A 23,991-nucleotide genomic window follows, 5' to 3' on the forward strand; every position below is an offset into this window, starting at 1 on the left:
AAAAATTCAAAGTAAAAGATAAATACGAAAGAAACTGTTTTGAACATCACAAAAGAAATTAAACTATTACTTTGTAATTCTAAGCATTATCATCATCATCATCTCAGTTAATTATTTCTACCGATGCATCCGTACAAATCATTATGTCTATAGGATATTACTGTATAATGGAATGGCTGTGATGTTAAAGATTCATCGCTCTAGATGTCTAGAAGATCTCCATTAGTCTGAATCGGTTCAAATTATCTGTGGGCGAGTTCAGTACGTCGAGTCTCCTTCCTCACCGTTCGGCCATATGATACAGTAAGAGACTCGATGAATATACAAAAAAGGTTCTCTTAATGTCTTCTGGATGAAATTCTATGTTTCTTAGCTTTAAGAATAAGAAATATTTATTAAAAATTAATAAGACGCAATTATATTTATACACGAAAATATTTTCATGATCAGCTACTATTAAATACAACTTGTATGTATAAAATGCATCTTTAATCGTGCCACTCGCCGAATTCTCTAAATAATATAAATTCTACAATGTGGATTAAAATGTTTCTTCTTGTGCAATTTATTCAATTTAAACATTTAAAAAACAAAAGACTAAAGTTTTTCTCCATTTATTTCCTCTTTAGATTATTATACATTTTGAATGGAATATACAAATTAATTTTTCAAAGCATGACTGGCATCATCAAGGAGTATGTAATTCCCTGTGCCACTGGAAGTGTATCTGCATAGTAAAACAACCCATGTGCAAACACCTTGCAAGGAATCTACTGATATGCAACACCACCTGTTGTCATTCCTCACCCCACCATACCAAATCTTGTAATGATACTGTCAAAAATTAAAATTACTTTCACCTATGATTTCATTAGCACTTGGAGGTGGAATATAAGAAAATTAAAACATATATTACAAATAATCTCCTTCCTTTCTAAATTTTCCCCACAGAACAAAAAAAAAATTAAGGTATTCTTTACCTTTACAAAACTGCAAATGTCTAAAAACAAAAAAAAATTATTGAGTGGAGATCTTTTGATATTAATATATCTAAATCGCCATATAAGAACATTAAGGAAAAAAAATAACAATAATAAACTATAATTTAATCCGTGATGTTATAACATAAAAATTCTAATAAAGATGATTATATTAATACATTAGAATATACAGTTCTAGACACTATTACAGAGGACAATGTTCCCTGAAAGTGTCTTATGGAAAATTTTATAGTTTTTTTCTTTTGGCCTATAAAATCAACAAAATTCAGATGATCAACAATTGATTTAAAGGAAGGCAAGACAATTATTGGAATGGGTCCCACAAGGACAGAACAGTCAGTCCAAGAAACACAAATCACAACAGTTGTACCCATGAATCATGGAGAAAAAAGATGGTGATGGCTGGTGAGGGCATGGCATTCAGATAAAAACGAACAATCATGCCACCAAATGGAGCACGGAGCCACTATCCCCGCCGACAACCGTGCGGCGTTCAGGCGCACAGTTAGAAGCATTTCGATTAGTGGAACTAGCGACGAGGTCCCCAGGCAACAGGTTTAGGCACATCCGCCGAGCCGAAGGACGGGAATTCCTGGGTGTTAGAGGTATCGGGGGCAGGTACAGCAGATCTTTGCTCCCAAGGTCCGCCTCTGACAACAAAACCTTTGTTCTCTCTGGGACGGTCTCCCTCATAGTCATTCTGACGGCTTGGTGGAGTTGTATACTTTCTCATCCATTCGGCTTCATTGATGTCTTGAAGCTGCAATGGAATTAATAAATTTTTAAAGGAGGATTAAAAGAAAATTCATTAAAGATTAAAAAATTAATATATGTACATATTCTTCTGCAAAATTTAGCAGAACATCTTTAACATCATCCACGTTGTCTTGCAATCCTGTAATCACAACTAAATTTGGATTGGAATCCGACTGACGTGGAAATTTGATTTCGACTTTGTACTGATCCATAATCTTTTTGATATTTCGACCTTTGCTGCCAATTAACCGTGAATGAACACTATTTTCAATTTCAATACTATCACTGACCATTTCATCCTAAATAAAAAAAAAAGAATAAATTTTAATCATTTTGAAAAATGTATTAAAAATTTTTAGTGACAATAAAAAAAATATTTATTATAACAGAATGGATATTAGTAACAATATTACAAAAAATATCTAAGTTATTTCATAAGCATGTCATCATATAGGACCACAGAGTCTAATATATTTAAAACCTGTCCAAAATAGAATCTGAGTAAAACAGAAACCTGCCTAAATAAAAAAAATTTATCAGAACAGAGCAATTTTCTGTGTTAAAAAAAAACCTGTTTAAAACAGAAACCCGCCAAACCAGAAAAAACATTTTCAGTACTGTGTGATTCCAGTTTACATAAGTTTTACTGTATAAACAATTTTTTCAACTGGATAATGACAAACAAAAATTAAAACTAAAATAGAAAAATCATGAAAATTTTATACTTGATGACACATTTGTTAAATTAAAAAAATATATATATATATTTTAAATTTTATTATTAAAAGCTAAAATTTTAGAACTTATAACATGTGTGCAACTGGAAAGATTAAGACAAACTAAAACATAAGCAAAAGTATTTAAAGTTCATGATTATGATTATTATTATACAGTATTTAGTGGGTTATACTTGGTTGATACCGGTTGCTGTTTACTATGTTGGACCAGAGTTAAGGCATAGCAACCAAAAACAAAAATTAAATAAGTGTATCAGTGTCTGTATTCAGGAATTTCCTAACAATGTGGCATGTATTCAATATAGTGTCCTTCTGTAGTGTGATGTATGTATTTCTATTCAATTATTATTATTCTCCCCTTGAAGTTGAAACAAAGCATCTTATAAATATTGCAGCATCAAATATGGTTTAAAGATAATAAAAGACACTGCATGCATGCAATCATAAGATGCTCCATTATCTTTCTATTGGAAATAGATTATAGATCAGTAAACAAAAAATCTTTACTAATCAAATTCATTCTCCAAAATAATTCTTGACATATTTTGATATTCATAATAAATAACTAGAAATTCTTTGTTGTTCCCTCCTAGTTGGGAAGAGATAACATTAAATAGATACTAAAGGGTGCAACTTTGTGTTTGAAGCATTGTGATATTAATAAAAAGAAAGGCTTTGTTTACTTGAATTAGATATCAACTGATCAGTCTTTATAAATTTTCCACCTCAATCAACCACCAGCAATACTGATACATGTTTGGAACCAAAGGAAACATTACCAATGCTTTCTAGCACATCTCCACTGGTATGTTTATGAACTCAGCTACAATCACTTGGTGCATATCTTCAAGTATTCATGCAATATTGTTTAAATACTTCTACAGAAAATAATCAGGTGTTGTAATATTGGGATGTGGTATGGACTATTCCATTGGATTGCAACAGCCAATCCAGCTTCAGCGAAATGTGTCATTTAATAGTTGTTACACAATTATGGCATAGCAAGGAGCCAATCTATCTTGTTATCATATCCATATTTCCATTTTGTCTTGTTCATACAGAATGAAGTAACCATTATCTAATTAAGTTGAAGTTTGACTGTTTACTAATCCTTTAAAAATGAGTGACTTCATGAGAGCACTGGACATTATTCCACCCAACACAATTATCTCTGGACTTTTGTGGCCAACTTCCAATGACTTTGGATATATGCAACTGCACCTGTTAACACTTCTAGACAAAACAAACTGGCTTCATCATTCCAGGTGACATAATTACTCATATCCAGGTCTTATTAATGCTTCTTAATCTATTTTTCAGCAAACTACATGTACCTATCAAGACTGTTCTGAAGGAAATGTGAATCAGCCTCAGATGAAGCCTGAGGCAGATTCACATTTCATGCAACACATCAAATGGATAATTCAGAAATATCCAGGTTTAGTAGACAACCATCCAGTTAATGAACTTCAAGAGAACTCTCCAGTTCAGTGACAAGACAAACTTTGTTGACTTCATTAGACAGAGGCAGGCTTATTTGGGTGCGGAAGGTCTAACACATTCCCCAATGAATCATAGTAATTTTTTATCTGGAATGTTGTTTCATGTTTTGGTGGTAGATTTCCAAATTCAGCTTTAAAACATCTCTGAATTCTCAAAAGCATTTTTAGTTTCTGAATCACAGCAAACTCTCTTATGTAAAGATACCCATTATAGTGATGACAGGAAGTGTAAGTGCTTTTAGTATAAAATTATTGGTGATAGAGATCATATTACTACTTATGTCAATTTTTTCTCAGTACTCTTCAGCACTTTAAACACTGTCCCAATACTTCTGAAACATTCTGTGTAACTGAACATAGACCCCTCATTGTTCAACAAATGAAGATTCAATTCTAAAGACTTGAATTCATGAAATCCTAAAGTCCCATGTATTTTTTACATATTTTAATTTTGGTTTAATTTTCAAGGATGATAATGTGTGAGCATACAGGATGCATATCAGAACACCTTCAAAGTGAAAATATTGAATGAATGATAGAGGCAACCAACTCTTACAATATATAACTAATAGAATATTTAAACGTATTCCAAGACCATTTATATAACCATTTTCAACCATTTATATAACCATTTCATTTATATATATTCATTTATTCATATATATTATATATTCATATATATTCATTTATATAACCATTCAACCATTTATATAACCATTTTCAAATATCATGTTTTCAGTTTTTCTCCACTATAACCTCAATTAAAGCAGTTTTTGACAATGAGCTTATGATTCATTTTATTTTGTAATATAACAGCCAATATATGAATTATCCAGAACCCTTCAAGCACTGAAATACATTATTTTTGAATACAGATGTGCTACCAACTTCGTTGACAATTATTGCCATGAAGAATCATTACTACTCTATAGTCTATATATCTATATGCATATTATATTGAGCAACATAAAAAAATTAATATATCCCTTTAAATTTTGCAATAACCATTTGCATATTTTAAAATAAATCTGATAATAAAAAATATGTACAACTTAGGGACAGAAGTCCTGCAATAAGCAATTTTTTTTGAGCTTTAGTAACTGTGCCACAAAAAGATCTAATCAAATTTACATTAAAATTATTAATAAAATAGGAAGGGAGATTCTTTTTCTTTCAAAAGACCACAAATTTTATTATGAAATTATTTTCACAGTGAAATACAAAACAGTAAAAAATATATCATGGACAAAAATCCTGCAATACAGAAAAACAGATAAAAGTCCTGCAACTTTAATTTCAGTCTTGTATGGCTCCACTTTTGGCCTTTAAAACTGCTTTAATTCTTTGTAGCATAGGATGAATTAACTTCTCACATANAACATAAAAAAAAACTGAATTACAACAGAATAAATATTTTGCTATTTATTTTTTTTTTAGTTAAACTAAGTAAATATTGAAAAACTTATAAGATTTTAAAATGTATAGAAATATTCAAAATCAGCAGTTAGATTATTTCATCAAAGTAAATTAATATTCAAATATAGTTTCTTGTAAAGAAAACATACTGTATTTTATTGATTCTAAGATGCCAATGATTTCAAAATGCACTATGAGTTTGAAATTATATTTTAAGTTTTTTTTATTACGGAAGAAAAAATTTTTAAACATCAATTTTGTTAAGTTTTGTAAGTAACAAATTAAAGTTCCATTTCCATGCTCTCTTGTATAGTGAAACTGATATAAATTGGACTCATACAGTACCAAATATTTCTTCCAGTTTGATAGACTTGTTTCCATTTTGAACAGGTTTTTTTTTTAAATATAGAAAATCATTCCATTCCTTAGTTACACAACCAAACGTGTCTATTAATGATGAATAATGAATTTTACAATCTAGCGACAAAAGTCACGCAACAAGCTATTTTTTTAAGCCTCAGTAACTTTGTTGCTATATTTAAAAATGAAATTTACATTAAAATTATTAATAAAATAGGAAGGGAGATTCTTTTTCTTTCAAAAGACCACAAATTTTATTATGAAATTATTTTCACAGTGAAATACAAAACAGTAAAAAATATATCATGGACAAAAATCCTGCAATACAGAAAAACAGATAAAAGTCCTGCAACTTTAATTTCAGTCTTGTATGGCTCCACTTTTGGCCTTTAAAACTGCTTTAATTCTTTGTAGCATAGGATGAATTAACTTCTCACATAAGGACAGTAATTTCTTTCCATACTAGATTGTTTTCCTATAAATCTTTCAAAAACAAAATAAAATAATTATTAAAATATGTTTTTGTTTCAGTTGTTTCTTCACCATATTCCATTTTCCCCCCCCTATGAAATTAAGGGCTGGTGAATTGCCAGGTCAAATCTAATACCTCTATTCCCATGTTTTCAAAATATGATTTTATCTCATTGGTTGTATGGATAGGTGCATTATCTTGTTGATAAATGTATCCACTATCAGAAAAGTAATATTTAGCTGTTGATATAAAATTTTCATTGAGTATATTAATGTAAACTGATGAATAAATGTGTTTTACTTCACAGTTTGTAAACTCCCAAGCCAATAAACAGTTAAAGTTTCATACACCATAATCCCTGGTGCAAATTTTACTGTTTGAAATTCCTTGCCTTTTTTTGCAACATCTTTGTTTTTCCTTCCTTAAATAGACAAAATTTTGATTTATCACTAAATACTAATTTTTTCACATATTAATATCCAAATATTTTTATTTTCTAAACTATCTAATTCTATTTTGTTTTGTTGCAGTTGTAAATGGCAGTCTCTTTTTTTCTTGTTTAAATCTTTAGCACATTCCTTTTAGTTTCCATCTTGTTATTTCAGAAATAGTTTTTTTAAGTTATTTCACTCTACATGTTAGCTAACATTTAAGCTGAAATTTTCCCACAACTTCTTATAAGACTTCTGAGAACTTTACCTTCTTTCTAGTATAACATGATCTTCCTGATCTTAGTTGCACATCTGTTTTCCAGTTTCTTTGTATTTTTTAATAATTCTATCCACAGTAGATTTGTGACAATTAGCTTGCTTGCTTATTTCTGAGTTGGAAACACCTAAATGCTTTTTAATAGTCAACTCTCTCACATGTTTTCCAAACAGTTTACAATTAGTAGCCATAGCTATATTTAAATGAATTTAAATTATAACAAATCAAATATACAAATTACTTCTGCTAATACAAATTAAGACAATAATTATTTTCTATATAAAATATCAAATTGTTATGAAATAATTTTATGAATTCAATCAAACCTGCAAGATTTTTGTCCATGATATGTTTTTAACTTTTTATATTGAACTGTAAAAATAAATAATTTCATAATAAAATTTGTGGTCTTTATATGGAATAATTTCAATACACCAACATACAGAAGGTTGTCATTTAAGATTTCAGTAATTTAAAAATTAAATTTTTTAATAAAAAATTCTGTGGAGATAATAATTCTAATACTTAATAATCAGCAAGTAATAATTTAATGGTTTTACAATGTAAGAGGAAATCTCAAAATCAGAAAGAATATGATTCACAAATGAATTCATTATAGAATTTGTTTTGAGATGTTATGTTATATACACATTACAATTGTTATTTCTTATATATAATCCACAAAAATTGCTAACCCTGTATTTCTTTATGCAGTGAGAGTATAGTGAAATGGTGTCATGAGCAGTGTTGGCCAATTAGAAACCAGTTGCAGTGTGTTCACTGTAAAGTGCTTCTCGAGCGCCGCATAAAGAAACGCCAGGTAAGTGAACAAAGTCTGCACTTGTTTTCAAAATGACTTTAAAGACACAGATAACTCCCATATTATATGAAAGAAATCATGGAACATTTCTTTTAGTATAGTTATTTAACTTCCAAATATGTAGCTTTCACTCTTAAAACACACTTACATTTCCAATTAAAAACAACAAGTAGATAAATTTGTCAAATAAAATATATAAACTTACGACACATTTTTTACATTTAATCTAGTCCAGTATAACTTAAACAAAATGTAATTATAAAATGAGTAAATAAAAAAAATTTTCAATAGAAAAGAAAATAACATCTGGTTAAAGAATCCCTACATTATAACTTTTCAGAAAAGTATAATTTTTCGAAAATACTACTATTAATTTGTATATATAAACACGAACAACTAATCTGGTTTCTTAAAATTTCTTCCTAAATGAATTGCAGTTGATTACATATTACATTAATTTTGAATGCGAGTTAATCTATGATCACAAAATTTTATTTCTTAAATCAGCTTTCAACATTTTAAAGAAACAATGAGAAGCATTCAAGTACATGTAAAAAGTGTAAAGAAATATTTAATAAAAGAAATATATTAAAATTATTTAAAAGAAATATGTTTTTTCAGCATGTATATTTTGGAATAATATACATGCTGAAAAAACATTTCAGGAGAATAACCAATTTGTTAAGATTTTTAATAAAAGTATTCCGACAGTAAAAGATACAGAATAGAATTATAGCAAAGTTTTCAAACAATTTCAATCATTTCTTGAATGTAATTGTAAAAATGTTTGTTGTAATTAGCCAGAAATTGTGTGTCCTCTGCAGCAGAAAATATTTTAAATAAAACTTCTTTAATTTAATAGTTTCATTTACTAAAAAGAATATTCCTCTGATGTTCATGAACTCTAATACCATGTATTTTTGAAGTAAATCTTATATACTGTGTTGAGAATAGGAGCATGATTTAACAATAAATAAATATCTTTTTTCATTTCTATTGGTATGTCCTTTACTAAATAATTGCATAAAATCATTCTTAAAAATTCTGATTTATTGTTAGCCCTATACCCATAGCTACAGAAAATAATTCTTTATATTTAGGAAAAAGATATCATAAAGCCAACCACCGCCATATGTCATCAGGCTATATATAACTCGATAGCATACCGCAGTGATTGACTTTATGATTATAATGTATCGGGTTTGCATAGAGTTGTTTGGTAAAAATATTATTTCTAGAAAATTACATAAAGAGATTAAGATGTTTTTGAAATTAAATGCATTATCTGCATAATCAGCAACTATCAGTATTGATTACATAATATTTAATTTGTACCTAATAGTATTTCACCAAGAATACAACAGATTAAGTTCTATATAAGAGAAATTCAGCACTTATTTGTTAGAGACAATACTTTATCTGTTTCTGATGAGAATCTATTAGAGAGAAGTTAATTATATTATATAACCAATGCTGTATAACTGGTTATTCAAGCAACACTTAATAAAATGTATGAAAAATATGCTTATATAAGTTGACATCAATTTTAATTTATTGATGGAAGTCACCGTATATAACTATATCTATGAAGATAATATCAAGCATAAATCACTTTTTAAATTCTGGTTTATTCTTGCCACAGTCACTAAATGCCTAATATAGACTTTTTTGTGACAGAATTTTTCTGATTAATAAATAAACCAAAGCCTAAATTTTGCACCAAATGCTTAGTTCAAATGGATAAATTATTTGAAAGCTATGTATTAATTATAAAATTTAAACTAGACATTAAGTTTCTTATAAAATGACAGCTCCGTTTATCATTAAGATTAATTTTAATTAATTCCAATTATTAATTTACTATGAAATGGCAAAATGCTAATCCCCTTTTCAAATTATGTAATATAATAAACTCTCAATTTAACAGACTGGATTTAACAGAAAAAATTTGTCCTATAAGAAAAATTTAAAACCTTTTTAATTTGTAAATAGTGTATGCTAAAAGGTTGGAACAATGAAGCAACAAGTATAAATTATTCAGCATACACTATATTATTTTATTTGTACTTATACATCATAACATTTAAATGCATTTGGTTTAACAGACTTTCAGCAATAGTAAATCCTCCAATTAGTCTTAATTGAGGATTTACTGTAATTTAATTAATATATGGCCTTGAAAAAGACAAAATATAATTATTTTTAGTCTACATATACTTTTTGATTACTCAAAAAAACTAATTTACTCCTTACTATATTTCTACATCCTGATCCTAACTTCAATACATATTAACTAGAAATTTACTCCAAGCAATTTTTATGATAGTATTAGAATATATAAACTACTCCTCAACAAACTTGATTTTTGATTAAAGCCAGATGATCTGCCAAATTATCAGACTACTATATACAAATATTAAGGAACATTTCTTCAACTAATCAAATTATCAAATCAGCATGACTTTTATTTTAAAATTTTTGTGATATTTTTAGACAAAATTGATAGATAGTTACTCAATATATACTGCAATTATGTTCAAGATATGATTGTAAATCAAATGGATAATTGAAAAACCAAACAAAACTGTCACCTTAAATTTTTTCACTGTTTCAAAATTAAATCTTCTAAAGAACCAGATCATAAACAAACAGAATAGTGTATACTTCACTTTACAAATGTTTTACACCTAATATCTGCCTCAAGTTTAAACCTGAGTATTCACTGTTCTATTAGACCAGTAATTCTCAACCACTGCTGCGGAATTTTTGAAGTGCAAATACCCATACATAAGCGACGTCAGACAAGTAGTTCAATTAGTCTACTTTCCTAGGGTACACTTGGAAATTGTAACTGGTGTTACTGATAACTGCTGGTAGTTACCAAGATGTTTAGAAAATGTGACCTAAACAACCAACTGCATTTAAAAATCGCTGTTATGATGTCACTGATTGTCCTACGGACTGTATGTGTGCTGTCAAATTTTTAAATTATTAAAAGTGCACCATGACAAAAAAAAGGTTGAGAATCACTGTGTAAGACTCATTATAGGTTTGAAGATGTATTATACTATTCATTGTTAGGAAGCACTAGTAACTGAGTTGAAATCTTNTACTGATAACTGCTGGTAGTTACCAAGATGTTTAGAAAATGTGACCTAAACAACCAACTGCATTTAAAAATCGCTGTTATGATGTCACTGATTGTAAGCTATGTATTAATTATAAAATTTAAACTAGACATTAAGTTTCTTATAAAATGACAGCTCCGTTTATCATTAAGATTAATTTTAATTAATTCCAATTATTAATTTACTATGAAATGGCAAAATGCTAATCCCCTTTTCAAATTATGTAATATAATAAACTCTCAATTTAACAGACTGGATTTAACAGAAAAAATTTGTCCTACGGACTGTATGTGTGCTGTCAAATTTTTAAATTATTAAAAGTGCACCATGACAAAAAAAAGGTTGAGAATCACTGTGTAAGACTCATTATAGGTTTGAAGATGTATTATACTATTCATTGTTAGGAAGCACTAGTAACTGAGTTGAAATCTTAACAAAAATCAGTTCAATTTCCACTTACATGTTCTTTCAATTAAAAATTCTTTATATTTATTTCATGTATTCTTAGTAGTGAGAATATTTTTAAATGTAAAAACAAAAAACTTAAAATTTAAATAATGACAATTGAAACATCTGAAAACAGTTAATTTCATCTTATAAGTTTAAGTTACTGAAAGATATATCAGTTTATAAAATTACTTATATAGCTGATATCCTTTTGAATTATTGATATAACTTATAAAATATTAAAATACATGGTCTTCCAAAAGAATGATAACATAATCACAATAATTTAAAATGGTAACTATTATTTTAGTGTATATTAAAATATTCTCAGAACATTGAAAAAAGTTTCAAATTTGTCTATTACAATTTCTTAATGTATGCATCTCATGTCACACATCCAATGAATACTCAAATTCTTCCTATACTCATTATAGCATATCAGCACATACAACAGTAATTTTCAACTGATATGCCATGAGAGTATTGTAGTCATGCCACAAAAATTTTTGAAGGTTTTTAAATAAATTATTTTTAAAAAGAAGCCCAAAGAACAATAAGTGTACATACCAAAATTAAAACCTCTTTAAATATAAGTTTTTCATTGTTATAATAAATAAATATATACATAATCAGGTGTTAGCATAGTGCCAAAATCACCACTTGGTGATATTTCTATTAAAGTGGCAATAAAAACTAGTCCACTTATTTCAACATTGTGTGAAAGTGAATCACAAAGCAGGCTTCGGGGAAAACAGCAGAATTTTGAGCTCTGTGTGATGGAGTTCCATGCACCACACATCTAGCAACGTCATGTGAAAAGTTTGAACAGGAAAGCAAGAAGTGATGTTGTGAACAGAAAGCAGTTTTCTTGCAATGCTGCTTAGTATTTCCATATTGGAAATTTTTTATCCACTGACAGATAATTTGAAGAATTTTTTGGAGTGACATTTTTTTTCACTTTGATCTTTTTTCAGTAGACTAAAGCACAATTTAATTTTTGAAATGACAGAACATGTGAAATATTGTTTAAGCATTGTGATCAAATGTGTTATTCAGAATTATTCATTAAAAAAATGACAGCTTAACATGTTACTTTTGCTTTCAGACTCCAAACTGATAAGGCTACCAGCATCCACATTAATAAAGTAAAAACTGGTGGCAATAAATAATTTAAGGTAAAGTGACAAAAAAAATTTAAAACTGGAGAAATTGGTTGGAGATTTTAAAAAATTTTCCAAGTAACTCCTGCATAATGTAGTAAAAAATGTATATTCATTAGCAAAATTATATGTGCATAACACTTGGTTATTTCATTTAAAATGAGATTTTCATTAAATCAAAAATATATATCTATAATTGTCCATAGTTAATTGAAATTATTTTAACTTAGAAATAACGGGCCATTGGGAAAGTTTCTAAAAGAAATTATTCTGCCACTTTTAAATGCAAATTAAGACTTAACATTAATTGCTTTTCTTATGCAAATGAAAATGATTAATTTAAACAACTATTGTTGTAACCTGCTGCTATTTTTAAGGAACAACAGTACTGTTTTGTTTAATTCACAAAAAATATAGACAAAAGAATTAGGTTAAGTGGCAAGTAATAGGCAATAGAATGTTTACAAACAACTTTAAATCAGGCGATTTTTATTTCTATCATCATAATTTAAGTGTGCTGTGGAAATTTAATTATAGGTTCAAGTGTGCCATTAGATAAAATAGGTTGAAAAACACTAATATACAGCATGTTGTCACTTCTCCATAACAGCACAATTCTACAGCTCTAGACTACAGAACACAAAATGCCTTTTCTGTTGTGGAATCACTGTTTTCATTTATGATGCTTCCTAAAAATACTAAACAACAAGATGTTTGAGTTCAGATTCCTGGAAGATGAAATTTGGATAGTTACTTTATTGATTGGTGTAGATTGCACACTTCTCTGATGATAATTAAAGCAATTAGACTAATTTAAAATGGTAAAATTCATTTTGGAAGACTATACAATATGCATGTAAAGTTATTTGACTTGAAAATTTAAAATTATTTTCCAATTATGTTTGTATTTAAGTACTAATCATATTGAGATGATGCTTTCATTAAAGATTTTATTTATTATAAAGTTCATCCACATAAAGCATTAATAGACTTACTAAGAATTTTATCATGATTTTTTAAAAATTTCTGGTGCACTTTAAAATTGGAAAAACTCAGATGAAATCTGATCATATCATACATACATACATATATCATTATCTCTAAATTGCACACTTGCAGAGCCACACAATCATTTTGGAAACACCAATGATGTATTTTAGATGATTGGTAAATTTATAATTACATAATACATTCAATAAGTAATGCCTTCATATTTATGTACAAACTAACTGGTAAGACACCAAACTGCATCCAAAACAAGAACAAAGTTTAGTATTTTTAATTTAATTAACACACTTCATTTCTCTACATAGTCCCACATAGTTCACATTCAATACAAATACACCAATGTTCCAATATTTAACAAGTTTTTAAAATCATCTCTGTATAAATCTTCACGTTATTCTCAATCATTGTGAGGTAGCAAGTTATATTTAGTTATTTACATTGTTTATTTTCCATTTTATTTCAGTTATATTGAATTTGGGGGTTTGATTGTGTTAAAGCTTGACTGCTATCTTAGCTTCCCAGCTAGTTCTTTATTTGCATAGTAAATGGAATTACATCCACTAATTTTGGGTTTAAATATGATTATAATATTAAATATTGTACTATATTTTATTAACCAGATATAAGTGGAAACATTAGTTAAGCATTTTATTTCTCTGGGACTTTGTTTAGGATTTTTTAAACAAAGTCTTGGAGTTTGTCTACCTAATTTTGAGAAGTTTGAGTTTGTCTACCTAAAGCAAAATCATTATAATGGTTTAAATTGTTTAACTGTCTTTAAATTAAAACTCCTGCTACAGAGCAGAAACCTTATTTCAATAAAATCTTTAAGTGTAAGTAATTGAGAAATCACATCAATTATTTAAATCTCTAATTTTATGTAACTGCACAATTTTCAAGGTAAATTTTTCTGTATTGTCACTACTTTTAAATTTTCTACTAAAAAGTTCTTTGGCTGTTTCCCCTTTGTTAAGAGCAGCAGAATAAAGCTCAACTAAGTATTTTTTAAAGTCTAGCCACATTTAAAAACTTATTTCATGATCAAAATTGTTCCACCATGTTTTGGAGAGTTGTCAAAACATGACACAGCAATAACTTTTTGATACTCTTCTGGCACATTGTAAATATAAAAGTGCTGCTCCAGAACATGTATAAAGTCAGTAACATTGAAGTCTGGCTTATCTGAGAACTTATTTGTGGATAATTAGCTGGGATTATATACATAGAGGTGAGTTGTGGATATTTCCTCCTAACAGGAATTGATTCTCCAATGATGCTAATTGTAATAAGCATAATCTCTCTTAAAGTGGGCACACTTGTGATGATACAACCTACTTACTTGGTAATAAAAGTCATTTGTTCCTGCTAGGATATTCATTCTTCAGCAGATAATGTACTTGTATTTAAAAAAAAAATAGGCAAAGAAAAACTTAACAGAATTTCCTTTGTGGCTTATTGCAAAGGAAATTCTGCAGAAACCAGAACAGGTAAAATCCAACACTGCAAGGTCAGATGAATATGGCAGATGAGATAATTCCAATAATAAATGTTGGAATATGATGGAATGTTCATATACTATGGACTACTTTTATTTTGCATAGAATCTGAATTATTGAAGTTTTAAAGTCCATCAAGACTTTCTACATATTCTAACATGCAAATTATTCAAGAATTTTATATTTTTACATTTGTTGTTGTTTTAGAAACAACTTATTAATCTATTATTATAAAAATATTCATTATACAGATATTGATTAACCTACAAAGAAATGACATTAAAAGTGAAGAAATCCATTACTTTTTATTTCTGAAAATATTTATTTCAAAATAGAGAATATTTTTATCAAGTTTTCACTATGCAATTCGAATAAACCTAGTTAATTGGAAAAATTTTTATTATATATATATATATTTTATAACCAATCTAGTAATGATTTTAATCTGATCTTACCAATTTAAGCTCAAAATTTGCTTTTCCATTGAAATAATTATTTTTATCATTACTTCAAAATAGGCAGCATTATGATTAAAAAATTTGAAAATATAAGGTTTACCAGTCTTATTTATATGTAGTTTTACATTATAGAAACATATATTCTGACTAGTTTGAAATTTTAAAATATTCTAGAATTTATTATTATTTTTAGATAAAACTCTAAATTTTTGGCAGGATTTTTGTAATTCTATAGAATTCATATCAAAAAATGATGAACTCAAAAGATGATCTACATTACAAGTTTATTTTGTGTATTAAATTATCAAATCATCAAAAGGGTTTTTTACCATTAACATATTTGCTGCAATTTGCTTAATATTTTACAGGAATGTATTTTTGTTTTTTTTTTCAATTATGAATTTAATTCTAATTATCTTTGTTTTTATTTAACCTATATTACATATACAACATATGGTTCTTTACAACTTTATATTTTGAATGTAGTTTACATGCAACAAATCCATAGTATTCAGAGCTGCCAAAGTATAATTACACTTAAATTGTCTAGTTAAGTCTTTTATTTAAAAAAAAAAAAATAGACAATTTTTATGAGCAACTAAAATACTATATAATATGAAATTAAACATTCTTTTAATATCATTTATGGCGTAATTCACACACAACTTTAAATAGTCTAGATCAAGGGTGGCAAACCTATGGCACGCATGACCAAAGTGGCACATAAGGAGAAATCTGGCATGTACTGTATCATACGATTTTGATTTGTCATCTGTCTTTTCAATCATCCTTTTGGTTATCACCTGATCATCCTTTTTCAATCAGCTTTTTTTTACATTTATTCTAATTAAAGTATATTCATTTAATTTCTTTAAATATCATTATTCGAAGTCTAAAACTTTGGCACACACAAACATCTTTAAAGCTAAGTATGCTTACAATATGCATACAGGCTCAAAAAGTTTCTTGTCTAGATCATAAAATGTAGTAGTGTATAGAAATAATCATACATAAATGACTACAAAGAAAACACTTTTTACTGTTTTGATATTTTAATTAATTTACTTATCTCATCAGTGTCTCAGCCATTAAGTTATATCAATTTATAAAAAATATTTTCAAATATTTCTTATTTTGTGTTTCATTTATGTCATTTACTCAATGTCAAAAAATATAACATTTGCTTATAAATGCTAATGGTTAAGCAGAGTATTTGAATTCAGTAGCACAACATATACACATGCTATCAATTACAAAACAGAAAAAGCATTAAAGTGTAAGACAATAAGCATTATTTTCTGAAAAAAATTATATGAATAAATATTGATAATAAATATTTTTACTTTTCTGGCCGTTATAGAATATAATGTAGGTCAAATTTTGACACCTTTGTTTTTTTCCATTTTTTGATGTTTGACACTCCAAGAATCCAAAATGAAAAAACATCTGTTTACAACACTGTGTTCAAAGGCATATATCTATTTTGTATTGTATCTCAGAGCTGGATGAATCAATAATTTTGAAACTTAAGACTATTTCTAGATACGAGGTATTGATGCTATTAAATCTCGTTAGTTAAAGGTCAAGCAGGTTAAGAGATAGAGAGGGTCATATGACATATCTTGAGTAATGTCAGACTTAAAATTTTACTTATTTTTGGCATTTACAATAGTTTTAAAAACTCATTTCTACCCTCAAAATTAAGCTTTTTACATTTTTATAATAATAAATAATATAAAAATTATTTTTTAAACAAAATCTCATAACAATTCATCATACACAATTTTAACTTTCAACTAATATATCAGTATTTTTTTAAACTTAAATATATATTTAAAAAAGAAATTTTTCATAATTAAACAAAATTATTCCTTTTAAGCTTTTACTATTTGAAGTCCTTGGAGACATATAATGCTAACCTTCAGAATCATGTTTCTGAGGTAATTGAGTGAATTTTTTTTTGAAATCCTAATATCATAAGAATAGGTCTCTATTAATATTTTTGCTCTCTGAACTTTGCCTGTAGATATGGTTGAACAAAAAAAGATTATGATTATCTAATAAAAAAATCCCACAAGAAAGATTTTTCAGATCAAGGTAATGTGGTAATCAATACCATGTCTACAAGAATTTTTGCATTCTCTCAGCATTGTTTAATAAAAAAAAAAAAAAGCCTAAAAAATATTTATTTCCAATTAATATTTTTGTTTACCATTATTTTATTTTACTTGGTATTATTCATCAATATTTTCCACATGAAGAACAGTGTTATCTGCCTTGGTATGGTAATAGAAAGTTTGATATGCTTCAGGAATGCATATCAGGGACATATCATTTATTTTTTGCAATCAGCAATGTCCCAGTGTACTTTTTCTCCAGCTGATATGGATGTGTACTGATGCTAGGGTGCATTATTCATAATGGTATACCCCAGAATGCCATGAACTGTGGGTTAGCACTATATGATCCTGAGGCTTCATTTCAATTTTACTTCGATATAAAATTTTAACTCCTGTTCCAGTGCTAGGAAAGCCCAGCACTCTTAGCAGTTTTTTAAAATTAAATTTATTACAAAAATTATTTTCTGATTCAACAGCAAATGATAAAAAAGGCTAACTAAATTAATAATTATTTGTAATTACTGAAAGCATTATAATAAGCATTTCTGATACCAGTTTTTAGTGGCATTAAATAATTATCATCATAAGTGACAAACAAATTTTGTTACAGTACTTATTTATGGTACAATGTCATTTACCTGTGGTGTACTGTAGATTATTACTTTTTATGTTCCACTAAATATCCAGAAACATAATGCTTGTTTCATACGATTGATTAAAATAAATACATAACTCCATATCCATTCATAATTTCAATACACTCTCTACATTTCATATATGTGGTTATCATGTTCAAGCTTTAACTATATTATTTGCCACCAGAAATATTACTTTTAGTGACCTATTTTACTGCATTTCATCTTAGGATTTTGTTTATATTATATGAAAAAAAGCTAAAAGTTTGTGTAGCATACAGATAGTAAGAAAAAATGTTTTTATATATATATATTTAGCTGTATATATAAAAACATTTCACAAACATATAAGAAATCATTTTTTATAATTTAATTATATTTTTTTTACCTTCATTTATTGCTATATTCACTAATCATGTAACTTTATACCAAATGTTTATATATAAAATGATGCTGTATTTTGCACTTAGCTATTTAAGGTTTTTCAATGTATTGTAACAGTCCAATTCAAAATATCAACGGGATAAAAATTCTGATAGATGAAAATCCCTACACAAATCAAAATTTTGACAGTAGTGGTTTGCACAAATTTGATCACCACTGATTTATAGCATGTCAATTTTTATTTAACAAGATTTTGATTAGGGCCTGTTGTAGTTATTTATTTTAAATATATGTAGACTTAACCATTTTATATTCTTTTATGAGTAAAATAAATCTTAAAAAATTTTTTTGTCTTAACCTCTGTCTGCAGCCCTAAATGAATTGTAAATTTCAAAGCAACCCACAGATTTGAGTTGGCCAGGCCTGCTTTAAAATGAGTACTCAATTATCAGAGAGGGGGAAAGAAAGCTTGGTGCTAGTCATGTTATACTCTTTTCTCATACTAGTGGCTATGAATTAATATTAATTATTTATCAGTTGTCAGTCTTGATCAAAATTGATGTATTTTTATTAGCCTATTTTAAAAATAAATACAACTGCTAATATAATTTATGTTGAATAACCTTGTAATATAATTTAATCAAATATAATTGTAAATTAAAAATAAGATATGATAAAATAATTATGAAGACAGCAACAATAGACAAAATAGAGCAATTAATTTTTATGCTTTTAAATTCATTTAGACTATTTATTCTTCCAATTAAATAGTTATTTCCTATAATCTGTTTAGTATAAAAACAGCTTGAATAAAAATCAATTTATAACACTTGCAAACTCAAAGTATAATCCAATTTTTTTTGCAGGTAAAAAAAACTCTACTTGGAAATAATCTCAAACATTAAAAAGTATATTTGTTTTTCTACTAAATTATTCCTGCAATAATAATGCTGTTTGATTATTATATGTTAATAACATAATGTAAAACAACATGTTTGGCATGCTAGCAATATAACATAATAAAATTTTCATGGTACAGTAATATCTCGACTTACGCTACCCCGACTTATGCAAACCCAGAGTTACGCAATTTTCAAATCAAGAGTAATCAAGTAATCAAGAGTTGCTTGGCACTCAAACAAAAGACAAATTGATTCGTCTTTTGTTTGAGTGCCACGCAACTCTTGATTACTCATTCCCCCCATATCATTGTTCAGCTTACATGTTCAGACGTGTTGCATGGAATCGACATATAGCTACAATTTATTTTGTGTTATTTATTTCTGTGTTTGTTATATCTACGGAGACTTGAGAGACTCTACTATGTCATCCAAACGAAGTAGAACTAATTCTTCTGCATCAAACAAGAAAAGAAAAACTTTATCTTTGGAATGTAAAGTTAACATTGGGTATGTTCGTAAAGTCGAACGAGTTAAACGAGAATGACGTCATCGTTATTCCTATTTCGTTAGACTTTTCGAACGATTCGTTACTAACGCGTTTAACTCGTTTGACTTTACGAACGTACCCATTATTAAAGACTTCGATACAAAAATGAAAATTTGTGAATTGGCAAAGAAGTTTGATCTACCGGAATCGACAGTCAGAACAATTATAAAAGATAAATAAAAAATTCTCAAAGCTGTAAAAAAATGCTCAATCTTTAAATTCAAGCATCATTCGTAAACATCACGTTATTTTATGGAAACAATGTTAAAATTATGGTGTTAAAATGTTTAATAATTTTAACATTGTTTATGTTAAAATTATATTAAAAATTAATTAATAAAAATCAAGTAAATGTGAAAAATTGTATAATAATATAATTTGTTATACATATGTATTATCTTTATTAAACATTTTTTTCTAAATTATTGTTTTCTTTAGTCTCCAGACCCAATTAAAAATTATTTGTATTTATTTATATGCGAAATTATACCCCGACTTACGTGGTTATCGCTCAGTCACACCTATTGCATAAGTTCGGGATATTATTGTAATCTTAATTGTATGTTATATATAAAATAACATATAAAAATTTATATATAAAATAAAATAAATTGATTATTTTCAGTTTAATTTTGACAGAAGTAATTCTTTCCTTATAATTTTGAATTAAGATTTTCTTGAATAATTTTTCTGAATTATATTAATTAAAAAAAACCAGTGTAATCTTATAAATGTATTTTAAAAACAGACTTAAACTGAAAAAATTTCATATTAAATACTTTAACAAATTTCTTTTACATTATATGTTTCAATCATGATTATAAGCAGGCTAAAATGTTTTCAAATTAAATTTGTTAAGGAAAATCATTTTAATAAGGGGGGAAAAACGAATGCCATCTGAAAATAATAAATCTAAAAGCATTGACAAAAAAATTGATCAATGCTTTATGCAGAAACATCTAGCAAAAATTGCAGTGTGTTATTACTTTGAATTTCCTTGAAATTTGTAATAACATATTGTTTGTTTTCTTTAGACTGCTATATTAAAATAATTTAATATTAAAATTCAGTAGCTTTAAGAAAAGACTATTGAAAATTACTTTATTTAGTTGTATTTTATCTAATAAACTACATAAATTTTCAAATTTTTTTTTTGTTTTAAAATAATATTTGAATAACTTACCAATTCGTGTACTATTTTTAAAATGTCATCACGAGCAGCTTCAGCATCTCTTTCATAGCCAGTTATTGTTATGATATTATCATTAGATTCACCACGTTCAGGAAACTGAATCTGAACTTTATGATCATTTCTGATCTTATTAATTACAGCACCTTTACGCCCAATTATCTTTGGAAGATACGTTGGATCAACTTCAACAGTAAGATTATAACTGCGAAGTAACTAAAAAAATATAACAACAAATTTAAATAAAAAGTAATCATTAACTGTAAAAAATCATTTTAGATTTTTCTTTAAAAATTTTACAATTTAAAACAATAAGTTTATATTATTTCAAATAATTATCAAATATTTAAAAAATTTCAGATTTCATTTTTGAAAATTATTACCCACAAGCTTTTTTAAAAACACATATAAAATGAAATTTAATCATTCGTGAAATAAAAATTACTATTAGTGACAAAAAAAATAAGTACTGATCACAAGTATTCAAAATTTTAATGAAAAACATGTAAAAATTAAATTTAAAACATACCCTATCTTGTTTTTCTTCTTCTAATTGTTGAGCTCTTTCTAATAAAGCAGTTTTAGCATTTTCAACATTTACAGGAGACCCTCTGATTTTGATAACATCACTTTGCTCTGTCTGTCTAGGAATTTCTATATTAACATCATATTTATTCATCATTTCACGTACATCCTTTCCTTTCTGGCCAATGATATAACGATGGAAATCATATGGTATTTCTACATCAATGCTAATAGGTACTAGAGCCTATTAAAAAATAATAAAATTATGTAAAAATACAATAAAATATAAGTTTTCTTTTGAATTATTTTCCCATAATATCAGTTGAACAGAAGTATAAAGTCAGTTTAAAAAAAATAAATTTTTTACTGTTCAGAATTAAAAAAAAAGACCTAATTATAATATAACAAAATAAAAGAATATAATTAAAAATAGAAAAATTTTTGTAATAAGTCGCCGCCAGGAGGAGAATAAGGACAATTTACATTTAACAGCGCATTTCTTGAGTAAATATAAGGATCCGAAACTCCCGAATGGAAGAAGGATGAAAACCTAAAGACGTCGAAAGATCACCAATTCCAATTTTTTACAACTTTTTTTACAAGTTTTAATGCTTAAATTGGATTATTTCTGTATTTTAAAGGACTGTTTATAGGCGACCGTGTAGCCTAAAAAGGAAGGTCCGGTCGCTGAAGTTTATCCTGAAATTTTAACGGAAATAAAAGGTGATCGACCAAAGTTTTAACAAAAATTTTTTGGAATTGACTGTCTTTTTATTTATTGAAAAATTTTTACATCCAGCAAAATTTTAAAAATAAAAAAATATATTGTTTAATATTTTTAAGCTGAAGTAGCAATTAACAAATATGCATAAACTTTTTTCTGAATGATATAACAAAGTGTTTGTATTAATTAATATAAACATACTATAGTTAAACAATATAACAATAAAATTACCATAAAATTCCAAATGTATATAACAAATATAAATATGAATATAAAAATACAGTAGAGCATCAATTATCTGACCCCTGATTAACTGTCACATCAGTTAACCGACCATTCTAGTTGGCAAATTCAAATGTCCGCTAGTGATGTGGTGCTACAATATTTGGCTATGTCTTGGCTACTGTAATAGGATTTTTACGTGTTTTTAGCTGGCAATATGGCTCGACCATGAAAGGGAGCCAGTATTTAAACGAAGCTTAATTTTCTAATTTTTAACGATACAATAGTGACGATTATTATTATTATTTTTAATTTTTGTTAGGCTTAACATCGATGAAAATTCAACGCAAAGTAGGTTAATAGCGATATACTAATATACTAATTACATGAGATATACTAATATACTACACTAATAATGTATTTTTTCATATTTTTCGGTTATCTGTTTTTTCAGTTATCTGACCAACCCCAGTCCCCAATTGAGTTGGATAATCGATGATCTACTGTACTAGCTAATGCATCTGGCAATGCTTGGGTTATCTTAAGAGAACCATGAACATGTTTGAAAATTACATGTAGTAGTTTAAATGGTAAATAATTGCTTCCATTGAGGCATCAACAAATTACATTGTTTTCTTTCAGTCTTCTCTTAATATAATAATTTTTGCTTTATTTCTGTATCTTTGTATAGACTCATTCCATATTTTACAGTAATATTTTTAAAGATTAAAATATCTCTCTCAAATGATGAAGAAAGTAATTTTTATTAGAGCAATCAAGAACAAAACAGCTTAAAAGATTTACTTCAAAAGAATAATTCCATTTCAAAGAAACATTGAAAGTAGATGGAAAAAATTTCTTAAATACTTTCAAAATATTCATGCCATTAGGTTTTAATGTAGCAAGCCATAAGTAAATTTGATTGAAGAGACAATGATGTAGTAGTAACAATCCCAAAGTTGATTTAAGCCTGCTACACAGTTATTTATAATTTCCAAAATGAAAATAACCAAACATGAAAATAAATGTGTTGTGTTTTTAATGATAAATTGATCTGTAGGCAGTAACAACATATTTCTTGCTAAACTGAACTTTAATAGTCACTGAAACTAATTTGTGGGCTTTTTTCAAATTTTTATATAAAATACAATGAAACAGTTCAAATTTCAATTTTTTTTTTCAATTTTTCTAATAAAACCCAAAAACTGCTTAATTAGAATATGCAATTTGAATTAATACTGGTTGAGAAGCTATTGTTAATTTAAATTCTTTTT

The 23,991-nt window shown here is 27.2% G+C and overlaps 1 protein-coding gene across 2 annotated transcripts in view; it reads right to left on the bottom strand.

The window, feature by feature from the left end:
* Window positions 1–598: 598 nt before the first annotated feature.
* Window positions 599–23,991, bottom strand: part of LOC111622177 (vigilin-like) — a 79,816-nt gene continuing 56,423 nt past the window's right edge. For both annotated transcript variants that reach the window (XM_023364526.1, XM_023364531.1), the window contains 4 exons: window positions 21,776–22,015; window positions 21,241–21,462; window positions 1,838–2,056; window positions 599–1,761 (listed from right to left, as the gene is read on the bottom strand). In XM_023364526.1, coding sequence (XP_023220294.1) covers window positions 1,531–1,761; window positions 1,838–2,056; window positions 21,241–21,462; window positions 21,776–22,015 — 912 coding nt within the window. In that variant the 3' untranslated portion in view covers window positions 599–1,530. The remainder of the gene's footprint in view (window positions 1,762–1,837; window positions 2,057–21,240; window positions 21,463–21,775; window positions 22,016–23,991) is intronic.

This window comes from Centruroides sculpturatus, unplaced genomic scaffold (assembly GCF_000671375.1).
Source record: "Centruroides sculpturatus isolate CEXI.00-Female unplaced genomic scaffold, Cexi_2.0 scaffold14, whole genome shotgun sequence".
NCBI classification, from domain to species: domain Eukaryota; kingdom Metazoa; phylum Arthropoda; class Arachnida; order Scorpiones; family Buthidae; genus Centruroides; species Centruroides sculpturatus.